At 37.4% G+C, this 25,062-nt stretch overlaps 2 protein-coding genes across 2 annotated transcripts in view; both read left to right on the top strand.

Annotated features, from left to right (window-relative positions):
- Positions 1 to 12,144, top strand: part of ZNF652 (zinc finger protein 652) — a 39,579-nt gene extending 27,435 nt beyond the window's left edge. Inside the window, exons 5-6 of the mRNA XM_007428910.4 lie at positions 7,946 to 8,090; positions 9,391 to 12,144. Coding sequence (XP_007428972.1) covers positions 7,946 to 8,090; positions 9,391 to 9,911 — 666 coding nt within the window. The 3' untranslated portion in view covers positions 9,912 to 12,144. The remainder of the gene's footprint in view (positions 1 to 7,945; positions 8,091 to 9,390) is intronic.
- Positions 12,145 to 12,278: 134 nt separating this feature from the next.
- PHOSPHO1 (phosphoethanolamine/phosphocholine phosphatase 1) overlaps positions 12,279 to 25,062 on the top strand; it is a 31,941-nt gene continuing 19,157 nt past the window's right edge. The window contains exon 1 of the mRNA XM_088143486.1: positions 12,279 to 14,140. Within this exon, the coding sequence (XP_087999612.1) occupies positions 14,061 to 14,140 (80 nt within the window). The 5' untranslated portion in view covers positions 12,279 to 14,060. The remainder of the gene's footprint in view (positions 14,141 to 25,062) is intronic.

The following is a 25,062-nucleotide window of genomic DNA, read 5'->3' as shown; positions in this document are numbered from 1 at the left end:
GGCTTCTGGATGCAATTCAGGGTGCTGGATATCACCCATAAAGACCTACATTGTATAGAGCCAGGGTAGTTGCGGGACCACTTGCCTCTGATTGTTTCTGCTTGCCTGTAGAGGAATACAGAGATGACTTTGAAAAAAGTATTCAACAGCCATTAGGTAAACACCAGCTTAGCCATAAAAAGGAGGAAGTGAGGAAGAAACTCAAAATTGTCATGGCTTAAATCTCTTGGTATAAAGGGGGGAGAGAGAATCTCTATTAGTCTTTCAAGCTTCTGTTATTATACCATGCAACAATAAAACAGAGTTACAACAGTCCTTGTGGAGTCTGTTTCCTGACCTGGCCTACCTGGAAGGACTGACATCAGTCTTGAAAGCCTCACTGCTCTCTAATTAGAGAGGCATCACATCTTTCTTTTGATTGTGGAAATGGCATCAAATCTTCAGGCACCCCATTGTCCACAGAACAGCTTGCTCAAGCACTGATATGACATTAACAGGAAGTGGATATACAAATAACAAACGTGCACAGTGTCATGGTACAGTTAACACAGCAGTTCAGACAAAATTTGTCTCATCAGGGTCAGTTCAACAGCCGGCAGCCCAGCCAGTATTTCTTTGCTCTCAAGGGAAAGCAAAGAGAAGTTTGGAGGAACCCAGGATCAGTTTTGACTTTTATGACTCTGTGAGTTGTTTATGGCATGTCAACCAACAGCATTTTCTACAAATTCCTCCAACACTTGTTCTGAGTCTTTTGAAAGATGGAGCAGCCAAATGGGCTGTGTCCCTCATTGAAGGCAGTGATCCATTACTGGACACTTAACCAGAACTTCATGCAAAGAGTTAGAGTTTGCATTTGATCATTCAGGTAGGACAGCAACAGCAATAGAGAGATCTGCAATCTAAAATAAAGCAATGGGAAAGTTCATGAACACATATCAGATTTTCAGTTATTTGCCAGAGATGTGGAGTAGAATAATGTTGCTCCTCTCACTGTCTCATTTCAAGTTCCTGCTGATGAACTGAGAGATGAGTTAGTGAAACAAGACTTACTGGAGAATTTGGAAGAACTGTTCCAACACTGAATGTTAATAGAAGGTGATTGGAAGAATTGAGGCATGGAGGAAATAGGGGTATAGGTATCACAGCCTCTCTTCACCCCTGCCCCTCATGATCTTCTCAGATACTAGTGCCAGAGAACCCAAATAGAAGCAATAAAGAGACCCCTGTCCTCAACAGAGAAGGAGAGACTTGAGTTTATGCTTCTACCGTGGAGTCCCAGGACACATAGCCAAGATTTGCACCACTAAAATACATACTTCTGTCAGTGCCATACCTATGGAACTACAGGCCACATTGTAAGCAAGTGCCCCAGTTGTTCCAAAGCCTTATCTTTGGGGAACTGCATAGGCTCCCCTCCCAGGAACTCATCAGGAGACCCCTCCAACTGTTAAGAAGAACTCAGACAGTCAACAAAGGCACCTACCTTTTTTTGTCAGAGAAGGATAATTCCTTGAGGATGTTCATCACTATAGATTCAGTGTGACCCAATACCTCCTGGGTGGGACTATTAGCAGTCCCTACCCACTGCATCTTATTTCAGACCTACTGGACAGCCTTCAAAAGGTGCACATTTTCACAAAATTGGACTTGAGAGGTGCATACAATTTGATCAGAATGAAAGAGGGACATGAATATTTAACTGAGGTACCAGGTATGGCAAATTTGAATACACAGCAATGCTGTTTGGATTAGTTAATTGCAGCATGGTCATCTCCCCATTCATGAATGAAATATTTTCTAATGTTTTGGACAAGTATGCAATAGTGTGTTTGGATGACATACTGATATTTTCAGAAGACCTATCTTTGCATGAGAGTCATATTAGAAGGGTCTAAGAGTGACTTTGCAAACACAACTTTAAGTTGGAAAAATGTTTGTTTGACTTTCCCAGCTGGATTATTTGGGTTACCAGATCTCTACAGAAGAAATACAAGTAGATCCTGCAACAGTACAGTCCATATTCTCATGGAAGGCACCTAGAAATATGAAGGATATCCAGTGTTTTCTGGGCTTTGAAAACTTTTGTAGAAAATTCATCCTTAACTTTGCAGAGTACATAAGACCTTTGTCACAATTCCTAAAGAAAGGATATAAGTTCAAATGGTCTACCCAAGAGCAAGCAGCATTTCAGAATCTGAATGTTTTTCTCTTCCCAGCCACTGCCAGACTCCTCCTGTCTCTTTGTAGTACAAGCAGACATATTTATGTGGAATTAGGCACTGTTCTTCAGGCAGGGACGGTGTGGGGGAATCTCCAACCACATCCACTCTGTTACAGATTGCTTCTCCCAGTTGAAAGGAACTGACATTTTCAGTAAAGAGTTGCTTGCAATAAAAGCAGATTTCTAGAAATAGAGGCGTTTCTTAGAGAGGGCAATCCATCCAGTACAAGAATGCACAGGTCACAAGAATTTGCAGCACCTTCAAAAGATCAAATCTCTCACCTCATTGAATCAGGTGGTCACAATTTTTTCCTGTTTCAGTTTTTTATATCACCTTTATTCCTGGTTTATAGAACAAAATAACAGATGCGCTGTCACATAAACCTGATTTTCCATGCTCAATTCTCCCTACCACAGACCTGAAACCAAGCAACTTTGCCCCTTCTCAGAGAATAGACCATCCAGGAAGATTGGGGGCAGGGAGACAGGCTATAGATTAATTGGATTAGAGTGCAACAGCAACAGGATGCATATGTTGAGACCCATCCACTGATTCTTTACCTTTCTGTATGAATTATGGACAGTTGTTTCATGTTCCCTTTAAGGAAAGAGATTACAGCTCTGCTATAAGAATAGAACTGCTGCACATGGAGGGAGTGTTGAAAACTTTGCATTGGCTACTCAGAGAACTCTAGTGGTCAAAGTTAAGAACAGATGTCAAGGACTGCATGTTTATCTTGCCATGTGTGTTGCTGGGCCAAGATTGTTTCTGGAAAGCCACCTGGTTTACTTCAGCCCCTACCTTCATTTTTGGGACCATGGGATTTTGTTTCAATGGATTTTATTACTGATCTTCCACCTATTCAGAGTTACATTACAATTTTTGCAGTAGTGGATTTGTTTACCAAAATGGCTCATTGTATTCCTTGCAGGAGTCTTCCATCAGCTCAGGAGACAGCACAACTTTTTCTAGACCAGGTTTTTAGGTACAGGGGCTAAGTAAATCATGATCTTGGATCATGGCTCTCAGTTCTATTAAACATTAAGATTCATTTATCATCCTCAAATCATCCAGCCTCAAATGGTTAAACAGAGATAGGGAATAAATATTATAGCAGTACTTGTGTGTCTTAGCAGGACAATTGGACTGAGCCATTGCATCTTGCAGAATTTGTCTGTGACAATTCAGTGCATTATTCCATAGGCATCTCTCTCTTTCGGGCAACCTATGACTACTGTCCCACATTTTGCCCTCCAGAACTCCTGTATCTGCTCTTTCTTACACCTCGGACTTTCTGCAGGAAAGTCAGGCTGCTCAGTCCTCTTAAAAGGACACTTAGATTTGGCAAAGGCTGCATTTATAAGCATACTGCACATGTTCACAGGCAAGAGGGTGACAAGATTGTGGTGAATGATTTGATACAGTTTTCCATTAGGTTTTTATCTTCTGGCCGCTGGGTTCAAAGTTTATTGGCCCCTTCCTAATTACCCAGCAAACTAACTCAGTGGCCTTTAGTTTGCAATTGCCTGCTTCTAAAAGATCCATCCAGTCTTCCACTTGGCTCTACTTCTTCATGAGGAGACACCCTGCTACTTATGTTCTAAAACTGCTCCTCACCCTGCTGTGCTGGTGAACAGGGAAGAAGAATACTAAGTAAAATGTATTCTGGATTCTAGATGCAGGAGGAGACGTTTGGAGTATCTGGTTCACTGGAAAGGCTACCCTGCATCTGAAAGATAATGGGAAAGAATAGCAGATATCCATGTCCCATACCTTGTATACCATTTCATCTGAAATTACTACACAAGCTTCATCCCTGTGATCTCTCACCACTATCAATAGAATGAAGAGAACTCTGTACTTCCCACTACGATAGATTCTTCAGTACAGGCCACCATGCAACAAGTTAGGGAGGGAGGACTCTCCAGTACTATATGACTTGTCTAGTGACCTTGGGGAGCTGCTGAGCAAAGGGGGGGGGGGTCTGTCGTTGGTTTCTATAACACCTTGCCAGTATTTTCTTTGTGCATGGGAGAGAAGACTGAGTTTGACAGGGGAGGTGGTATAGAGGAATATGGAGATGGACTTAAGGTATTCAGCAGTTGTTAGGTATTAACACCAGCTTAGCCCTGAAAGAAAGGATGGAGTGAGGAAGAAACTAAGGATTGCTCCACCTTGATTTTCCTGGAATAAGAGAGAGAGACACTATTTTTCAAGATTCTGTTATTAGACAGTAAAATAGAGTTACATGTGCCCTGTGGAGTCTGTTTCCTGATGTGATCTACCTCCAAAGGCTCAAATAGCCAAACCAGAACCAGTAGGGTTTGCATGTTCCAGGCCCTTTTATTAGGAAATGTTATTTTGCAGGACCTAGGAGTGCCTTCTCTGTTGCAGCACCTGCCCTATGGAACAGCATTCCCCACAAGATCCAGATAGCTCCAACCCAATTGGCCTTTCATAAGGCATTAAAGATCTGGATGTTCCCTCTGGCATTGGGACAGGAGGTTAAACCAGCCCTGTTGGTGAATTTGTCTGGTTTGATCTATGTTGACTGAAAATGGTATGATGTTTAGACCTCAGGTGTGTGTGATATTATTATTGCTATTACTTTGGATTAGTATTCAGGATGTTTATTTTCTATATTATGTTGCTGGTTTGGGTTTTAATCTTATGTGTGCTGCCTAGAGTCACTGCTATGTGATGGGCAGCTATATAAATTGTTTAAATAAATAAGGCACTATAGTTGAATGGCTGTCAGCGTCATTGCAGTTCTATTCTGCAATGTTGTGAAGCTGTTGTGCAATAAATTTTAACTACCAACATAGCACAGGGAGCAAAAGACAGCCTGAATATAAGTATAGTTTCGGAGATAAAGGCTTAAGTGTAGATTTAGGTTTAGGGAATGGAATGGTCAATAGGCGTATGTATAAATCTTTTTTTAAAAAAACATTCCAAGCTGGAAATAGAACAGTTCCATTCAAGATGTGTCCTTGGAACATTCTACTGGTTCTCTGCTCCAACAGAAAAAAATATAATGTTTTGAATATACTACATTAAGAAATAATGGGAGTTCTAAGTTCAACTATATTTTATCCCTGGACCATAAAGTTGGTGAGGAGGTAGTCAGTGCTATGTCCCTTCCAGCCTTCACAAAATTTAGCCAATGAGAAAATAACAAATGATAATAAATACATTTTTAAAAATTTCTAGAAGCAATACTAGAATGCATATTCAGAGTGTGTGTTTATGTTTGGCAATCTGGAGAAAAATAAACAGCACAACATACAGGAAAAAGAGCATTACATTACTGTATAACCATTGACCTTCTTGTAGCGGAACATCTGTTCCCATAGGGTAGAAAGCCCTCCTCTCCCAGAAGCCCTTTGCATCTTGGCTATACCTCTTGCTGTGGTTAGCAGTTTGGTAATTTCTGTTGCTGAGAGCCAGTTTGGTGTAGTGGTTAATGCAGGGGTCCTCAAACTTTTTAAACAGGGGGCCAGTTCACAGTCCCTCAGAATGTTGGGGGGCCGGACTATAGTTTGAAAAAAACATGAGGGTCCCTCCCGCGGAGTATGAGGAGAGGAGGAGAGCCGCCGGACCCGGCATACCTGCCATGTAGAATAGTCTGGCTCTGCGATCTCCCTCCTTGTGCATCGCCTGCAGCTCCCGACACAGCCCCGACACTTCTGCTTCTGACAGACAGCAGCGGCCAATCAGGCGGGCAGGCCGGATAAATGACCCTGACGGGCCGTATCCGGCCTGTGGGCCATAGTTTGAGAACCCCTGGGTTAAGGCATCAGGCTAAAAACCAGGAGACTGAGTTTTATTCTCACCTTAGGCACAAAGCCAGCTGTGTGACAAAGCCAGTCACACACTCTCAGCCATAGGAAATGGCAAACCATTTCCAAAATCTTGCCAAGAAAACTGCAAGAACTAGTCCAGGCAGTTGCCAGAAGTCAAAAAACTGACTCAAGGGCACCCAAAAAAAATAAAAATAAAAATCATCTGTTACAACCTATCTTCCAGGAGATGCCACAATTGGCAGATTTCCCTTAACTGCTTTGTCGGTGAGAAAGAGAATTCTCACAACCTGTATTTCTTTTCTGACAGTTAAAAGTGGGTGGGTGAGAAGAGACACAGAATAATTTACATACTACAACCTAGCTATGTAGTTCACAGGCATGTGGCCTTTCTTCCCTTCCTTGAGGTAAGCCAGTCTCACCAGAGGTAAACAAAAACAAACTTTATTAGACAGGAAGAAATTATAAAAGCTCTGAAAAATACAAAAGAAAATGCAGTGTGCCAGGTAAACTATAAGATGATGGTGGCCTGCCACAACGAATGCTTTCTTACTCTGATATAGGGATGTTGCAATTTATGTTTATAATCTACTAGAAGATTATAAATAAAAATATATTCCTGTCAATGTGAAAGATGGAGTATAAGATTGAGGTACATATTCAGTTTTCTCATTTGAATTGTCACTTATAAGATAAAGCTACCAAAGAACTCCCCTTCTGTCTTTTGATTATTTATGTCTAATATCCCTTCCATTACTTTCACATCCTCCCCACAATCTCTCACAATCACAATTTTTAAAAGCACAGTTTTCATTTATTCAGCTTTCTGAGGAGATTTCGCTTTAGTCAGATATTTTTGAGGAAAAGGGGAACCCCCCACTCTTGTCCAGCCTGTTTTCCAGTTCAACTGCACTTTGTTCTTAAAAACAAAACCCAGAGAAATGGGCTGGGGGAATTTGACTCTGTGTGTGACACTTGTCATTGTGGATTGACCATCTGGCATGAAGTTGACTGACTGTGAATGTCAACATTTAGAGCCTGCACAATCACAACACTTTCAAATAATAATGAATTTTTAAAAGAGTAAAAGAGCAGAGGCAGTCTTTTCTAATGTCCAAACTAGTTGGCAGTGAACATCTACTTAATTGACTGTCTACCCCACTCCCTCCTCAACACAACATAGATAAAGCTTAGGAAGAAACACTAGGTTTTATTTCAAACTCAGAACATTCAAAATGCCACTTCAAGCTTGGACTGGTTTCAGTTTGGAGTGTTTTGCTCACCCCCTGAACCAAGATAATGTGTTAGAGAAAGAAGAAAAATTATTTCATCTTAAATAAATGCTTTTTCTTCTCCAAATTTGACCTGGAGAAATGAATGGAAAATAGTGACATCTTCTATTCTGCACTTTCAGATGGCATTTGACAACTGCATTATATACACATCATTCCTATGTATCTGCCTGCCTGCCTGCCTGCCTGCCTGTCTATCTATCTTAGAACTTGAGAATCAAAATAATTTCTAAGAGCTTAAATCTTGGTTATCCAGTCCTTCAAAGAAGTAAAACAAAGTACTCTCTATTCAAGCCAGTTTTTCTTTTGCTTTTATCTTTTCCTTCCATACAAACATATTCACTTGCTTCTAACACAGTAACACAGTAAAATGTTTACCTAAAACGTGTCTCACTTTGAAACTTTACTCTTATCAGAGCCAACTCATCCTGAATAGGATTCAATTGCAATTTTTTATTCTAATTGTTTTAGGATGTATTGATAGGATGCAATGTTAGTGTTAAGTTTTTGGTGATAAAATAAAATGTCATACATTTACATAGAATTAACTCTGATCTGTTTGATATACTGCTACTGCATCATAACTTTCTTGCCTGCAAGTAGGAGACTGGTTCCTCATTATGTGTTGCAGAACTGTGATGAAAGGTTTCAGTACAAGTACCAACTTCGTTCCCACATGAGCATCCATATTGGACACAAACAGTTTATGTGCCAGTGGTGTGGTAAAGATTTCAATATGAAACAGTACTTTGATGAGCACATGAAAACCCACACTGGTAAGGATACATTTTGTTTGTTTTGTGTATACTAGACCTACTGATGTGATATGTAACTCATAGGAGAGTTAATGGATTTAATTTATCAACACATAAGCTCTTTCCTTCCTTTAAAATCTAAGTGTAATGCTGTTTTCAGTGTAATTAAAATAAACAAGGGAGGTTCTTGAGTCATCTGAATTTGAACAGTGGAAAGCAAAAGAAGGGAACGAGAATTAATTTAGGAAATAAAACTGCACAGTCTCTTCTAAAGAAGAAAGAAAGTGACATAATGCATGAGGGAGCTTCAGGCATGAAGGGCAATATATGTGTATATTAAGACAGAGAACAGAAAATATAAAAGGGGTTGTATTAGATGTAGAAAGGGGTGGAAAAGCACTGGAGGGGTTTAGAAAGAGGTATTGATAGAGATGTGTGAGTATGATGTAGAGGAGGGGAGGGCAAATGAACCAAGAAAGGAATGGGAGGTTAAGAAAATGGAACAATGGAGCTAGAAATGACCAGAGCATGACCGCGTGCACTGTATCAACTTCCAGCAGGTCTGGTGAAAACTATGAGGAAACCTTGATGAACTACTATTAGGCAAGATGTCTGATAAATTATGAGGCAGATTATAATGAGTATAGAGAACAAAAATCTGGTTCCAGGAGGTTGAGAGAGAAAGAGTAGTTGGGACAGAAGGAATATATTCTAGAGTTTAGAGGTAAAATATAAAAAGATAATGTGGTTGAATAGTTGGATAGACAGTGAATGAAAGTTTGTTGGGGAGGGGGAATTCAGAATATAGTTAAACACTTAAGTACAGTAGAGAAGGCACTTGATGCATAGGACTTTATGCTGAAGAGAAAGGAAAATATGAGAGAATAAATAACAATGAGAGGGTTCTTAGTGTTGTCATCTCAAGTGAGATTGGGAATGGGAAAATGATTTAAAAATATATTAAAAAGAAGGAGGGATGGGAAGAAACTGTATGGATACCTCCAGTTATATATAAAAGGATGAGAAAGATGAAGGGTATAATCTGTAGGATCAGAAGTTGGGAAGTACTAAGGATTCTTGGGTATAAACCAACATAATGTATTGGAGTGCTAACTTGAGAAATCTTAAGCTGAATTATGTTATTGTATCGGCTACAGTTCCCATGAATCCCAGCCAGAATGACCAACTATGGACGATTCTGGAAATTGTAGATCAGCAACATAGATCAGTCTCTGACTTCTTAGATGTAGGACTTTGCTTTCAAACTTATATTAATGAAATCTGAATTTGATTAAATGTGCCATTTTTAAACTTTTAACAGGAGAGAAGCCTTTTATTTGTGAAATCTGTGGCAAAAGTTTCACCAGTCGCCCAAACATGAAGAGACACCGCAGAACTCACACAGGGGAGAAGCCATATCCATGTGATGTGTGTGGTCAGCGATTCCGTTTCTCCAATATGCTCAAGGCACACAAGGAGAAGTGCTTCCGTGTTACCAGTCCTGTTAACGTGCCACCTTCTGCCCAGATCTCACTTGCCACAACCTCTTCTGCCACCACTGTACCTTCTGTTGTGAACACACCGAATGCTCTTGCCCCTACTCCGGCAATCAATATGAATCCAGCGAGCACGCTTCCTCCTCGCCCCATTGGCCATCCATATTCTCATCTGCATCTTCATTCACACCATCCACATCATCTTCCAGTCCCCGTCCCCCCAGTCCCTCATTTGCCTCCACCTCCTGCTCTATTTAAGAGTGAGCCTTTAAATCATAGGGGCCAAGGCGAGGACAGTTTTCTGCGACACCTAGCAGAAAAAAACAGTTCAGTGCAGCACCACTAACTGCTTTGTCTTCTGCCTGCCATTCTCCTGGTCTTAAAAACCTGGAATTGGGCTCCCCACTAAGAAAAGGTACCATTGTGGCCCCAAGTGAATTTGCATTAATCTTGGTTGTTCAGCAAAGTGATCATCAAACCTAGGGGAGCCAATAGGACAGATGCCCAATTTGGCTTGCACGTTTTACTGTTGACTTTTATAAATTTCAAAATGACTGAAAATTGTGGAATTTTTTATAATTTCATATCAGCTAATGAGGTATGCTTGCTTTTATATCCTGGATTTTCTCCTCAAATTGGGGATGAGTCTGGTTTCCTTTGTACTAATCAGAAAGACTGTGAGACTAAATCCCAGAGCATTAATGATCACTGTGTATTGTTAATTTCTTTTCAGCTCTGTATGTGTGTGTGAGTGTGTGTGTGTGTGCATAAACGCGTGCATGTTTGTGCGAATGTGTGTGTGTGTGTGTATGTGTGTGTGCTGGTTATGGAGTGAGCCAGCCACATGATTGCAGAATACAAGCATTATAGCAAAAACAGCAACAACAACAATAGTAAACAAAATTTAATCTCATTTGAGTAGTTCTCCTAACACACTCTTTATTTTAATATGAAAAATTATTTTAGAGTTTTTGTATAGACCTATTTAGTAGCCTGTTTCTAAAATGAAATGTATTTCGAATAAGCGATGTAATTTTTTTCAGTGTAGCTGGACCTATGTTGTTACAATAGATAATTTTTATAATCATTCAAATGTGATTCTTTAAGGAAAAAAAGATGCAGATAGCTTCTATAGTAAAAATTATTCTTACATCTGTACTGCTCTAAAAAGGTGCTTTGAAGCGTAGAGGAAGAAGCCCAAGAAGTCTCTTGTAAGGCTGCCTCAGAAGTGGAGATAATTTCAGAACTTTATATAACTTATTTGTAAGGGGAGGGGGATTTTTACTGTGACACTTACCTTCTTTCCATGTCACTTGAGGGTGATTAGATAAGGACATTGAACTACTGTATGCCCACAATTTTCACTTCTGTTGTACTAAAGCATGAAGCATTTCAGAAAGGATATTCTCTTAGAGGGAAAATTGGGTATGAGGGACAGTCTCAACCAAGTATGGTATTTTCAGACATAGTATGCTACCTTTTCATGGGCATACCTTAGAACCTAGTTCATTATAGAGACACGTATATAAGGTATGAGTTAATTTGGGACCGATTTGATGCTGCTTGTTTTTTCTTAAGTTTGCTAGGTGATAAGCAAGGGAACTGCAAATTAGATGCTATTTAGTTGGATTTGTAAAAATTAAACCTGAATTAGGTGAACTGGTGCAAAAGCCATTGTCATGTTGGCTGAAAAATGTTTATCACGGAGTATGTGCATACACTGAAGCTATGTTGAGAACAGATAGTACAGATTATAGAGGATTATGTCTTTCAGGTTTGACTTCATGTTCCACAGATAAATGGAAAAGAAATGTTGAATGTTAAGCAAGTTGGTAGTTGTGTTTTTCTCAGTCTCCAATGGCACTAAGTTGTGGCGAACTAGTTTGAACAAAGAGAATCATGGTAATTAACTTTGGATAAAGTACAGCACCATTTAAGGATCCAAACTATCTACTAGCACCTTGAGGAGAAGGTACAGAAATTCCTTCATAGTTAGAGTCTAAATTTCCCTAAGTTTAATTTTGCCATTCAAAGACCATCATGCTGATTCCTAGGGTATTGTTCTGTTTTTGAAAATTAGGCTTTAAGTCTAATTTAAAAAGTGGTATTACCTTGGATGAAATGGAAAGGCCTTGCTATTGCATTCCCTGAGGCTGCTGATTGTGTTTCCGCCTTTTATTAACTTTGCATTAAAAAAAAAAAGTTGACTTTTTGGTATCTATTCATATTTGACTGAAAACATCTTAACACCTTTCCTTTTTCTGAAAAAAAATATTTTTAAAATGTTGTGATAACATTTGTTCCTTCTCCTTTTATAGGCAGTAAAGCTAACTATAAAAATGAACAATATTTAACAGTTCGCCATCATCTACTATCTTGATTGGTTTTATACATTCCATGTCATGTTGCAAACCTGCAGTTCTGTATAGAATGCCACAGGCCAACAATGTGTCCTGTAAAATCTGCTTTTCCAAATTTAAAGGAAAAAAATCATACCTGGTAAATCAGTTGTAATCCAATTCTGCAAAAAACATTTTTTCAATAAATTTACAGTATTTGGCTGCTATTTATGAATCCTACTACTTGAGATGGGTGTATTTCTGTGTTCTCTGTTGGAAAGGTTAATGTTATTCATTTCAGAATATCTGTGTTCTAGATAGAATGGGTAAAGGGAACTAGCAAAATGGGTCAGGTGGCATTGAAGTTTCTTCATTCCTGCGTGGATGAATTTGCATCTATCCTATTGCAATAGTTAAGGCTTCTTTTTGGAGTTAATTTGGTTCAGTGCAGTATCATCCCTGTATACAGATAAAAATTATTAATGGATGTATGAACTGATAAAGGTCTACACTTTTGTTCTTATGCAGTGCTCTAGAATACATTTGGCCCCTTTCTTTTCATTTTTATTTTAAAACACAAACATTATGAATGTGTAGCAGTTCAGATTCAGTTCCAGAAAGATGCTTTGAAATGTGTGGGACATGACTGTGGCATTCTCTGTAACTCTTTAAAGCAGCTGCATATTTTCCTAGGAACACACAGCTTTGGGGAATTAAATCAAAAGCCCTGCACAGCCCAAATACATACACACAAAAAATAATATATAAAACAGTCTTTATCAAATTTTGGATTTGAGGTAGAATTATAATTTTGGAAACCTTGTGCCAGCAGGCTTTTAATCATAAGATGGTATAAGTTTTCATGCTAAATCTTTAGAAAAATGTGTTTGTTCATTTCATTGTATAATATTTTTCCTTTTGCTGCAAAATTTACTACTTCCTGTTTCAATTGCAAAATACTAGTCTATGCATTTTTATAATTTTGCACTATGATTTGTTTTGCCATTAGTCATAATCTTGCAGCCGTAGGACCTAATTGCTAATTAACCATCAGGAACATCCCATAAATTCACCATCTTTGGAGTGCGATCATAATGAATAGGAAGACTTTGAGAAAATGGTATCCCTATTATTTGCCCCAAAAGGTATGGTAACAGAGCATACAACCAACTTTTGCACAAGGCCTGTGCCAGGACAGTTACATTGCCATTCTCAGCATTAGAGAGTTTTGAAAGTTCTTGCAAGCACTCCACAAAATTGCAGTGAGTGTTGAAGCTAAAGATGACATTGTGCAGCTCATCAGAGACACATACAACTTCAACATATTACAGCTATGAATTTATATTAGTTTGCTTTTATACTTGCATTTTAGTAATTAAACCCAAAGGAACATCTAAAGATCAACCACAAATAGTGTGAGTTGTTTAAAAGCTAATGAAATCTGTTTGTTTTTAAACTTCTCTAAGATTATTGATTTTAATACAGCAGATGTGACCCCTCAAGCATGAGTGTCCTCACTAGAAAAATGACACTTAAATCAGACCCATGAAAGAACATAGATTACAATTGCATGAAAGCTTTCAAGAACTACTGTTAAGTTCAATTCATAACAGCAAAGAACACCAACTATTTTCTTCCCATGACTGTATATTAAAATATGCCTGATTTAGGAATAAGTGCCTTCCTTCCCTCCCCCCATAGAATCAGTGATTTGGTAGCATTAGTTACAGAATAGTTACGTTTTAAGTCATTTTTTAAAACGCATTTCCTTAGGTTGCCGACATAAACATTGCCTTGCTATACATTATGTATGATTTGAAGATTTAATGAAGTGCTTGGATTTAATTTTAATTTAATTTTATTTTTTGCTGTACGTGGAACTGTAAGAAGTATTCCTTTGCTGATTTGCCTTAGTGTAATGTTTCATCCATTAATATATTTAAAATTCATTGTGGGCTCCATTCTCCAAAGAACTAGAACAAGGAAAACAACAACAACAACAAAAAAGAAATTAAACAGTATGGAAAATACTGGAGTATTTGCTGAAACTATTTTCTCTCATCTTCTTCCCTCCCCCACCATCAGTCTGTAAAGTTGATTTGAAAGCTGTTTTTCTACTTATCAATCAACATAGATTCTTGAATGAGAACATCTGAATGAACGTCTGCTCTTACAGTTTGATTTTCAGGATGGCAACAGATGGCACTTTAATAAGGTTGAAGAACAGATTGGAAAGGTGAGTTAATAGTGGCATGTTACAATTTTGTCAATGTGTTATAGCATAAATAGATCATGTTCATGCTTAAAAGAAGAAATGTAAAGTGCTCTAGAGGTGGGTTTTTGGGTTTTTTGCATAAATAAAGTTGGGTAAGAAGTTTGGCATAAATGTTAGCTAACATGTTGGCTGCTACTGCAAACAAATTTGCAAAATTAGAAACTGTTAAGTTAAGAACAGACTCTGCTGTGCTGTTTTCTGACAAGAAATGTCTTTGCTTTAGCAGGTCTACTGTGTACTGATGAATAAATACCCTGTTCTTCCTTTCTAGTCATTTATATATCTCCGTTTAAAAAAAAAAAAAGTGTAAACATAATTTTAGACACTTTGAAAATAGAAATGTTTTTTCTCTTACCATTTTTTCATGTTTTTCAACATGAAAAAGTGGCTTCTTCGAAATAATAGGTACTTGCATCCTAGCAAAACATCTCTGTAAAGTCCTCCTGGATTAAATATGTATACTTCTATAACAAACCTTACTCTTAAGCAAAATCAAATGAATTAAATTATCACAGCAGTAGTCTGTTGGACATATGTTAACATTTCTTTTTGCTCAAAGTTAATATAACTGCCTTCTGCTAATAATAGTATTTGGTGTTCTGATAGTCTGCGTGGGAAAGAAAATTGATATCCGTATAGCCATCTAAAGTCAAAACTGATTCAAAGGCCCAATTACAACAAAAACTTGCTTTATAGCAAGTGAGCATGGGGTGCTTGAATATTTTTGTTCTTTTTAATTTTTGTGTTTGAATTAACTTTGCTGTGCTCTCATTAAAATAAAGACTCCCTTGAAGTCATTTGACTCCTGGTGACTGCATGAACACATCCATGTAGTTTTTGTTTGACAACAAATACTGAGATGGCTTGCCATTGTCTTTTTGTTCTGTTAATCTCCGCTTTGTAGAGGTTTGCAATATTGCTACAACGTTATTAGATAATGTCTATCCACTAACCGCCATTAAAAATAAAATTAATTTAATTTAAAATGTCAAATATTTCACAAGATAAGATATATCTCACAAAAGTTCTGTATTCTTATGAAATGTATTTATTGAAAGCATTTATATAGCTGCCCAACTCAAGAAGTTGACTCTGGGCAGCATACAAAAGTCAACTACAGGTACAAAGCAACAAAATAATTTAAAAACCAGCTAAAACCATTAAATGGTGACCAGACTAAAATGTGCTGCGACACAGCAATTGGGATTCTCCTCATCCAGACCCAAAGGCCTGGGGCAAAAGCCAGTCTTAACTGTCTTTCTAAAGGCCTGTAAGGTAGGGACCAACCATATATTGGGGGACAGATTATTCCAAAAAGTAGAGGACACCACTGAGAAGGCACAGACTTGAGGTCCCATAAGGTAACAGTGTCTCAGTGAGGGGACCTGGAGTGTGCCCTCCCTACTGGAATATGTTCCCTAGGGAACAGGCAGTCCCATCAGTAATCTACAAATAGGTGATGAGCAGCACCTTGAATTGCATCTGGAAGTCTATTGGGAGCTGGTGCAGCTTGTGGAGTAGAGGTGTCACCTGGTATAACAAGGAACACCCATAACTACCTCCACAACTGCATTCTCAACCAATTGAAGCTTCTGGATCATCTTCAAGAGCAATCCGATTAGGGTGGAGGGATCAGCTAGACAGACAGATAATTTTTATTTTTTCTAGGATGCACAACACTGTGGAATCTTGCTGTGGTGCCTTTTCCCTGAAAAGGATGCTGACCTGTTGCTGACTTGAATGTGATGTTTTTGTACATGCTGTATGTAATCCATATGCTCTGATAAGGTGCTTTTGATATTAATGTTCTGCTTGACACTGTTAAAACCTGGAGCAGAGAGACTGTCTTAGTCCCTATTGGGAAAGAATACCTAATGATTTCTATGCAAATGTAAATGCTTCATTGCACTTAGAGCAGTAAGAAAAAAGATGTAATTATGACAGTTTTTGAAATAAAAGGAAACAGAGCGCCCCCTTCTTGTATGTGATCTAAAACTAAAATGGAATTTGGATACAGTTTTCTAGGACTGCATCTCTCTCTCTCCGGTCCACCTACTCCAAGGGTCCCTTTCTGTTTCCCAGTCTCCCTCTTCCTCCCTTGACCTTCTTCTGTCAGTGTTCTTGCTGACATATTTCAAATGCTATGAAAACTGAACATTGAAAAGATTGTTTTCGTCAAGTTATATAATCACAGCCATTTTATAATGTATGTAACTTTTAGTATAATTGGTATGAATGTTCTTGGAGCTTAGCTGGGACATTTTCCTTGGCCTGTAGAGTCCTGTAGATAACTGAGAATAATCTGCAAAAAGAAATTGCTGATTTGTGCAATTTGTTCTTTTATTCTTTATGTATTTAGTGATAGATGTGTAGACAAACGCCGAGCAGTTCCCTTACTGTAAGTGATACTAATCAAACTCTAGCTGTCTTTACACTTAGACAGATATTCCAACACCATTTCTTGATTATTTTTGAACTTCAGCTGACAAAATAGTTGCAAGTTGATGTATCATTTTTTGCTCTATGCTGGGAACAGCTGACTTTCTATACAAAAGGCTCTTTTTCTCTTTTGTTTTCTCGTAAAATGTGTAACTGAAAGCTGGGAGAGAAGTAAGGTAATCTACTATTTGAATATTCTGCTGCAAGGAAATGCAAGAGTAGGGAAGGGCAAATAGTCAGAAGAGATAAGATCTCTGTTTTACTATAGTGCCAACTTTCTTTCATCACTTTTCTGTAAATTTAAATTTTAAAATTCCATGACAGTATGTCTTCCCTTCTTGCTGTCCAGAACCGTATATGCTCATAAAATATAACTGCATTTTGTCAGAAAAGCTAAGTGTTACTCTTCCTCCTGAAAATTAAATTAGCATTTCTTTGCATACTTTGCTTTGTTTTTTTCAGAAGTGTATATGCACTCATGTCTGTGTGGGTTGACAGTATATATTTATATGTTATGGTTTACTTTGTTTAATCTTGGACACAAATAACATATCTCTTTAGAATGAAATATAATCACAGATCATTGTGGTCTTTGACTTTGCTGTGCTTTGGCACATTGAAATCTAAATTATCAAAGGGTTTGCTTTTATCCTTCAATTATATCATCAACCACAACTGGACGTCTTAGCATTTAAGCTGCATTTGACTTTGTCTTGAACGGATAAAAATGTAAGAGGAGCTTTCTGTAATTCACACCAGAAAGCCATTTAATTTAGCATTCTGTTTCCACAGTGGCCATCCACTGGCCTGTGGGAAATCCATATGCAGATCTCTTCGCTCTCTCATTCTTCCTCTGCTGTATTCAAAGGCCTATTGCTTCTGCAGATTAAGTGTAGCTCAGGACAAGTTAAAAGAATCATTGAAGGAAAAAGTGATTACTGTAGTTTCTATTCATAATCTCACTTTTTAGCAAAAACTTCAGCAAGGAACCCTGTCTAATTTGTAGACATATATGATGATCTTCTTTAGAGTTTTCAGACAGCAAGAGAGGCTAGAGTGCAGAAGATAAATTTTTCTAGTGAACCTCTTCATGTATCCATTTGTGATGCAGATGTTATCTCTCCCATTGCTGCTACAGACCCAGGATGGTATCCATTATCATGTGCTGTGTTAGTTCAGAGTGTCACTTAGTTGTGGATCCTAACTGACCAGTTGATGCTGAGAAATATTCTGTGCTGTCTTTCGATTTAGCTGAGAGAAATATTTGAAAATATTCTGTGCTGTCTTTGGATTTGGCTGAGATAAATATTTGAAAATCCCACCAATTCCATGTCAGTGAGCCAGCTGTTGGTACAGCCAGTACCTTAGACACTTGTCATATTGAAGCTATAGGTAAAACACAGTTTGTGCACAATCCAATATAAATGATTCCAACACCTATTCAAAAGCTATTGCATAATAGAAGGGGAGAATGAAACCAGGTAGTGGGATGCCAGTTGGAGGAATTTCAGCAATTACGAGAATAGAACAGAGGTGTAATTCAAAGGTAATTTTAACACTCTGTATTTTAGGTAAAGATCTGAATCTGGCATCTGTACTTTTGTTTACAAAACTGCATGTATTTGCTTTCAATTTTTAATGCAAATTTGTTCATCAAAATTGGGCAGCAAAAAATAGTTAGGCAGAATGTTGTTGACCTGTTCCTCACATTTTTGAATCAGTGATACTGCCAAAGGAGCAAACTAAAAATAGGACTGTAAAACCAAGAACATACTTTCTGCATTCAATATCAAATTCTGTTCATGCATAAACAAGGCTTAAAATTAGCCTCTGCCATAGCGTTGTTAAATTTGCAGTCAGTACATTTTTGTTTTGTGACATTTCATACCTAATAGTAATAAGCAATTGTATCATCCTTTAATATCCTTTTAATGTTTATCTTCTGAGAAAAAATGAGATGCTGCTGCTTTATACCCAAACTGTCTACTTTGTACCTAATATTCATCTTTTGATAATTTTATTCATGGTTTTGTTGTCTAAATGTGTTGTGAAATCTGTAACGTGACACACCTCTAAAACTGAAATCTATTAAATAGTTGGGTTGCTTTTATTTAAAATGCCATAATACTTCTTGTTTTAAATTTGTAATTCAGTTCAGAATACTGACCTTTTGAAGTGCAGCTATCCAAAGCCAAAATTACATGGAGAATCTGAGAAAATTTCATTCCAGATTGCCCAGTGCTTCATCTAACAAATTAATAGTAATGTTAGTGTTGTATACCAACAAAAAGGTAACAAAACTGATAACTCATTGAAGTTTTAAAAATCCAGTTTTCGATTTGTTCCTTGAGTTTTTCATGTTGAATGGGGCCTCAAATCAAATCGTCTGCTCAGTACACAAATCCAAATTAAAACTTCCCTGCAGGTGGCTTGTACCTTCTGCTTGAACACATCCAATAAAGGGAGCCCACCACCTTTTTAGATAATTGAGTTCATCAGTGGGCAATTCTGAAGGCTTTTTTCTTTCAATACTCATTGAAATCAGCCTTACAATCAACATAAAACCATTATTTCATATTTTCCATTCTGGAGTAGCAGAGAATACCCTGTAGAGTTGAACAGTGCTATCATATCCTCCCTTACATCTGCAGAAGGCTAAACGTTCCAAGTCCCTTTAACACCTCTTCCTAGGACTCAACCTCACTACCCATTCCTGAACCATTTCCAATTTCTCTGACTCTTTCTTAAAATGTGGTATTCAAAATTGGACATAACAGCGTTGCATTTGTCTCCATTAAATTTCATTCTATTATTTTTAGCTTGTTTCTTTATCCTATCGCTGTTTTGAAATGTATTTCTGCAATCTAGGTTTCAGCTGTAATCCCACTCAGTTTATGACATCTGCAAGTATGAAAAGCATTCCATCCACCTCTATCCAAGTAATTAAATCAAATTCTTTATTACGGTTGATGATCAGATGTAAGAACAATTCAGTAACAATATTACAGGGGGAAAGGGGAAATGAGATAAAGATAGCTGAGCAATTTACACAAAAAAGAGGTAGAAGAAGGACTTCTGGGGAGTAATGGCGGATTGAACAACGGCGGTTAAGAGGAGACGGCAAAAAATCCGGCTCTTCGGAACTATCTCCAGATTAAGGAGATGACCAGATCACCCACAAATACTCCTTACAGAGACTCCCTGTGAAGAGATTACAATTTAGCAATCTCCAGTGGGTTCAGCGCTCTGGGAGTCCTGGGAAACATCAAGCCCAAGCCATGGTTCAGAGCCTCAAAACAGACCCTAGATTTGCTTTCACTTCCTCTTTTAATGAACATCAGAAATGACCTATTAGCGATTTCCTTGGAAATTAAAAACCTTCTGAAAGGCAAGTTGCTATACACTGGAGAATTTCCTTCTATCCTGGGAGAAAGATTTAAGTAAGTTTAAAGATTTTTTTTAAAAATGTTTAACTTTTGGAAAACAGCAAAAGGGAGTTAAGAATCTTGACTCTGAACAGTTAAAGTGCCACATGAATTTGAAATAATAGCTTTTTTATGGACTATTCTAAATTTTATAAAAATACAGATGATTTTGGAATTAACTGTAAGAAAACTTATTGTGGAAAAGTTTTGGCTCTGAAAATAAAAGATAAGACTGGGCTTTGAAGGTTAACTAGAGGGAACCAGAGAGCAATTAAAGGAAAAGATACTTCCTAACATAACGGAGGAACGTTGTTTTACTATAGAAGAATTTAAATCTGTTTGGGAACAATGTGTTCAAGGCTTATTTTTAAAATTGGAGCTAACAGGTTATAGAAGAAGAAAAGATTCTACTGGATAAAACAAGCTGAGGAAGATTTGAATAGGGATTTTAAAATGAACTGTAAAGAATTGCCAGACTATAAAAGATATATGGAAGTTATGGAAAAAGATGTGGATTTGAAAATGGATTTTAAAATATTTGACTTCAAGAGTGCTATGGAGAAATAAGTGCTGGATATACAAACAATGCTGGCTGATGTTTTAACAATTAAAAGGGATGTCCTGATTATAAATCAGAAGAGTGACTTGAAGAGTTATCTGATTTTGGATCCACAGAAGGGAAGTACTAAATCTCTGACATTGCTACTGAAAACAGGGAGAAATGATAAGAAATCACTATCTGGGACTTTATTTGAAGATGCAACTGAAGACTAAGCCTCTTAAGAAGAAGAAAAACGAGTTCAAAGTGGACTTATTTGACCAGGGTTAAATTGTATAAATTTTGATTTTGGGTTGTTGTTATTGGGATTTTTTTTTTTTTTTTAACCAGGATTGCAAGACAATGTAAAGACTTTTTCATATGGAGGTAAATCTTTTACCTCCTACTTATTAGAGAAAGTTACGTGTTAGAATGTAAAAGGGACCTACTGAATCTAGTTTAAATTATATATGTTATGATTATTGATATTCTTTATATCTAAGGGGATAAATCTTTTATGTCTTACTTATTAGCTAAAGTTGTAAGTCAAAATGCAAAATAGATTTATTTGTCCAAGCTTAAAACTTATGGGCTACTACTACTGGTACTCTTAATGCTTTTGCTGAGTAAGCCTGATGAATCGTTCTATAATTTGGTTATTGTTTAGTGATGAGAAATGGGAAGAAGAGGTTTTTTGTTTTTTGTTTTTAACTTTCTGTAATATTAGAGAAGGTGTTAAGTTACTGTAAATGCTTATACTTGTTTGGAGGGGGGGAGTCACTTTTTATATGTCTTTTTTCTTTTTTTCTCTTTTTTGTTTGTACATCTTTTCAAATTATGTATTAGCTTTTAACTATGTAAAACTCTAATAAAAATATTATTTAAAAAAAGAGGTAGAAAAAGCAAAAACAGCAGGAAAGAGCAGGAATACCAGAGCATATATGTAAAATATGTAAGGCACCAAAAATTGTAAGAAATGCTTAACTGAAGTATGTAGAAGCCCATATTGTTGTGTAACAGTCTACTAGAGTAGTAATTAATGTAAACATTTGAACGGTAGAGGACTAAGGACTAAACTTTGTGGCCCCCTGCTCAATACCTCAGTCTGGTTTGATCAGAAAACAATGAGGCCAACTATGTTTCCACTTAATTATCATGCCATCAGCCCACATTTAACTAGCTTGCTAATAAAATATCATATGCTTTAATGAAATCAAGATAGATTATGCCTACAGCATTTTCACAAACTACTAAGAAAGGTAACTTAGTACAGGTGGTCCTCAAGTTACAGTGGCAATTGAAACCAGGAACTCTGTTGCTAAGCAATGCAGTGATAAAGCATGATGTCATGTGATCACATTGCTTAGCGACAGCAGTCCTGACTGGCATCATTAAATGAAGACCACATGGGTCATTAAATAAAGATTTCACATGAACCCAACTTCTGACTTCCTGCTGGCTTCCCCATTGACTTTGTGGGAAGCTGACAGGGAATGTCAAAAATCATGGTCACGTGACTGGCTCACTGCAAAGTCATAATCACAAACCAGGCACTGAGCACCTGGATTTTGATCCTGTGACAGCAGGGATGCTGCCATGGTCGGAACTCTGAGGAGCCATCATAAGTCCCCCTCATTTAGTGCCATCGTAAATTTGAACAGTCGCTGAACAGTTGGTTGTAACCCAAGGACTACCTGTAGTTAAAATGAGATACGATTAGTCTGGCAAAATTTGTTCCTGACAAATTCATGTTGATCACTGCATTGTTTTCTGCATACTTACAGATCTTTTTGTGACCTCCTCTAGAATTTTCCTAGGTATTTTGAAAAGTCATTTCAGTATTTGCTTTCCAGATTATTCTTTCAGAAAGTAGTTTTGCTGTATAACTGCTGCAAACTGAATTTGCACCTCATACCAAAGTGTAATTGGCCTGATTTACACATAATGCCAAGCAATAAAGTGATTTGCTTGTTTTTATGGTATCATATATAGTCACAGATAAACTGAGAATTTTAGATACCAAACTACACCCAAAAAATTGGGTTTGGCTTATCCACAGACAGGCTATTCTGCGAGTATATATGGTAATACTTTTTTTAAAGGACCCATATATCCTGTATATACTTAAGGATAAACCCATCCATGGATAATCCAACCCTCGAATTTTTAACCAAAATAACATGAAAAATGCAGGTCAGCTTATCCGTGGGTGGCCCACTCTTCATGGTACATTGGTTAAAAACTTGAGGTTCGGCTTATCCACCGATTGGCTTATATGTGAGTATATACAGTATGTTAATTTGTGACTTAGTGTGATGTGGGAACAGGATTGTGAATAAACTATAGTTGGTGTAATTAAAACCATAGTTGGTATAATCATTGCAATTTTGACTTAGCATTGTTTGTGAATACACATACTTAAAATACTTGTGGTTTCCTTGCTTATTCCTGGTTAGATTTTGTCTCTAATCACATATCTGCAAAGCAAGTATAGGCTTTTGACAAGCAAACTATGCTTACTTTGCTCAAATTTTAGATTGATTCTGGCTAATTCAACAAATCATGGTAAAAACTTGGTTTTTATATGTCTCCCAAAGCTTGTTGCTTTTGTGAAAGCTCTCACCAATGGTTCAGTATGTGGTATCTCGGTACTTTTATGTGGTATAGCAAACCTTCCTAATCAAAGATCCATCTGAAGCATTTGTACAAAGTGACATTATTGGATTCTTGAACTTGTGTTATTTTCACGTCAGGTTAGTTTGATGAAAATTTGGCAAGTATAGGCCCAAAATGTCATTTTTCTATTCCTCTTCCAGAAAAGTTATTCTAAGAACTAGGGTGAAATTAAAGCACCATACATAACTTGTAAGAACATGGAATGAACACTTTCTTAAGTTTGAAAATTTGTAGCAAGCAAGTTTGTTATAGGAATGCATAGCCAGCTGAAGAAAAAGCATAATTTTTCTTAAAGGGCATTCTTCAGTAATTCAAGTAAGTTTTTTTAAAGTTCTGTAACTTTTCCTCCAGGCAAAAATAGCCTTTGTAAAGTCCACACCCTAGGCTTTAATGACCTGTTTCCCTTATCTCTCTGAAGCATGTGGCACTGAATTAGAAGGTTGTGCAAAACCAAAGCTGCTAAGCTGTCCACAGAAAGCTAAGGTGGGGGGCAGACTTGTTTAGCGTGCCAGTTTTTACATAGAAGCCTGTAATCTAATGTTCCATATGGCAGACTTTGAAAGCTATAGGTAGCCATTAGTACTGCGATGTTTTCTAGCTGTGGTAACCTTTTGAAGAACAAGTCTATTTTTGTTTCCTTGATTTTCACATTTTCCTTATGGAATGGTGAACTGAAAGCTATCTATCTAGCATGGAACACAACCTGGGTTGATACTCTCAGAAGCAGATGAGGCCATGACAAAAACTGAAGTTGATTCAGTTTAATTTAAATTAATTAAGTACAGTCAATATGATCAAGTTTGAGAGCCAGTTTGGTCTAGTGGTTCAGACACCAGGCTAGAAACCAGGAGACTGAGTTCTAGTCCCGCCTTAGGCATGAAAGCCAGCTGGGTGACTTTGGGCCAGTCAGCCCACAAAGTCAGGCTCGGGAGACAAGCTGGTTGGTAGATTTCTGTCGCAACCAATGGATCAACATTTGGTTGATCCAAAAAAAGCAGACCATTCACATGCGGGAAAATGCTAGGAAGAAAAAAAAAGTTAATATGATCTATCCTTAGTAATTGATTTTGTCATATTAAATATGTAATTTGTGGCAACTTTTGAAAGGGCTTAAGGGCCACACCCAAGACTTTAGATTGGGTACATATTGTACATCCCTACTAGCTACTTAATTTGAAATTTACAGTTTTAAAAATGGTGAAAAAAGTATCAGATATTAGGAAATATATAGTAATTTCCACTGTTGATGTACTGATACTTTAAACCTCTTGAGAGGAAGGAAAGAGAAGATGAAAATGTTGTGATACACACACACAAGCACATCTCCCCCCCCAACTACTTTTCCATTGCTTTTAAAATGTGAGGTGGAGTTGGGAGAACTAGACTTGTTAAAACTATTCAAACCATCTGAGGTCTTACTGAATTCTGTAACCTGTAAAGTTGGAAGAGATTTGATGTGGTCTGGTGAGCTGGCATATTTCTTTTGCTTAAGCTATTTATATTGACTTGGAATTTTATAAATCAACTTGTTTGTCTCCAGCCAAATCCTCAGGCAAGGTGTTCATCACATTTATAATTTGCTTCTGGGAGGTTTGGAGTTGGATGGTAATAAAGACCTGAAGAATAAGATGGAAAAAGAAAATGGAAAATTAAAAGGGGGCAGTACAGATCCTTAATGTGAACACATATCCTTAAAATGACAGTTCTCAGATTAATTTTATATATTTATTTAACTCTCACATTTGTATGCCGCCTGACTCCCAACAATTCTTTGGAATTGGAGAAGAGATTGTGTCTATTTAAGC

This window comes from Python bivittatus, unplaced genomic scaffold (assembly GCF_059951505.1).
Source record: "Python bivittatus isolate LINGU-HERP-01145 unplaced genomic scaffold, Pbiv_v1 ctg000410_np1212, whole genome shotgun sequence".
NCBI lineage: Eukaryota > Metazoa > Chordata > Lepidosauria > Squamata > Pythonidae > Python > Python bivittatus.
This window is presented reverse-complemented; position numbering and strand designations above follow the sequence as displayed.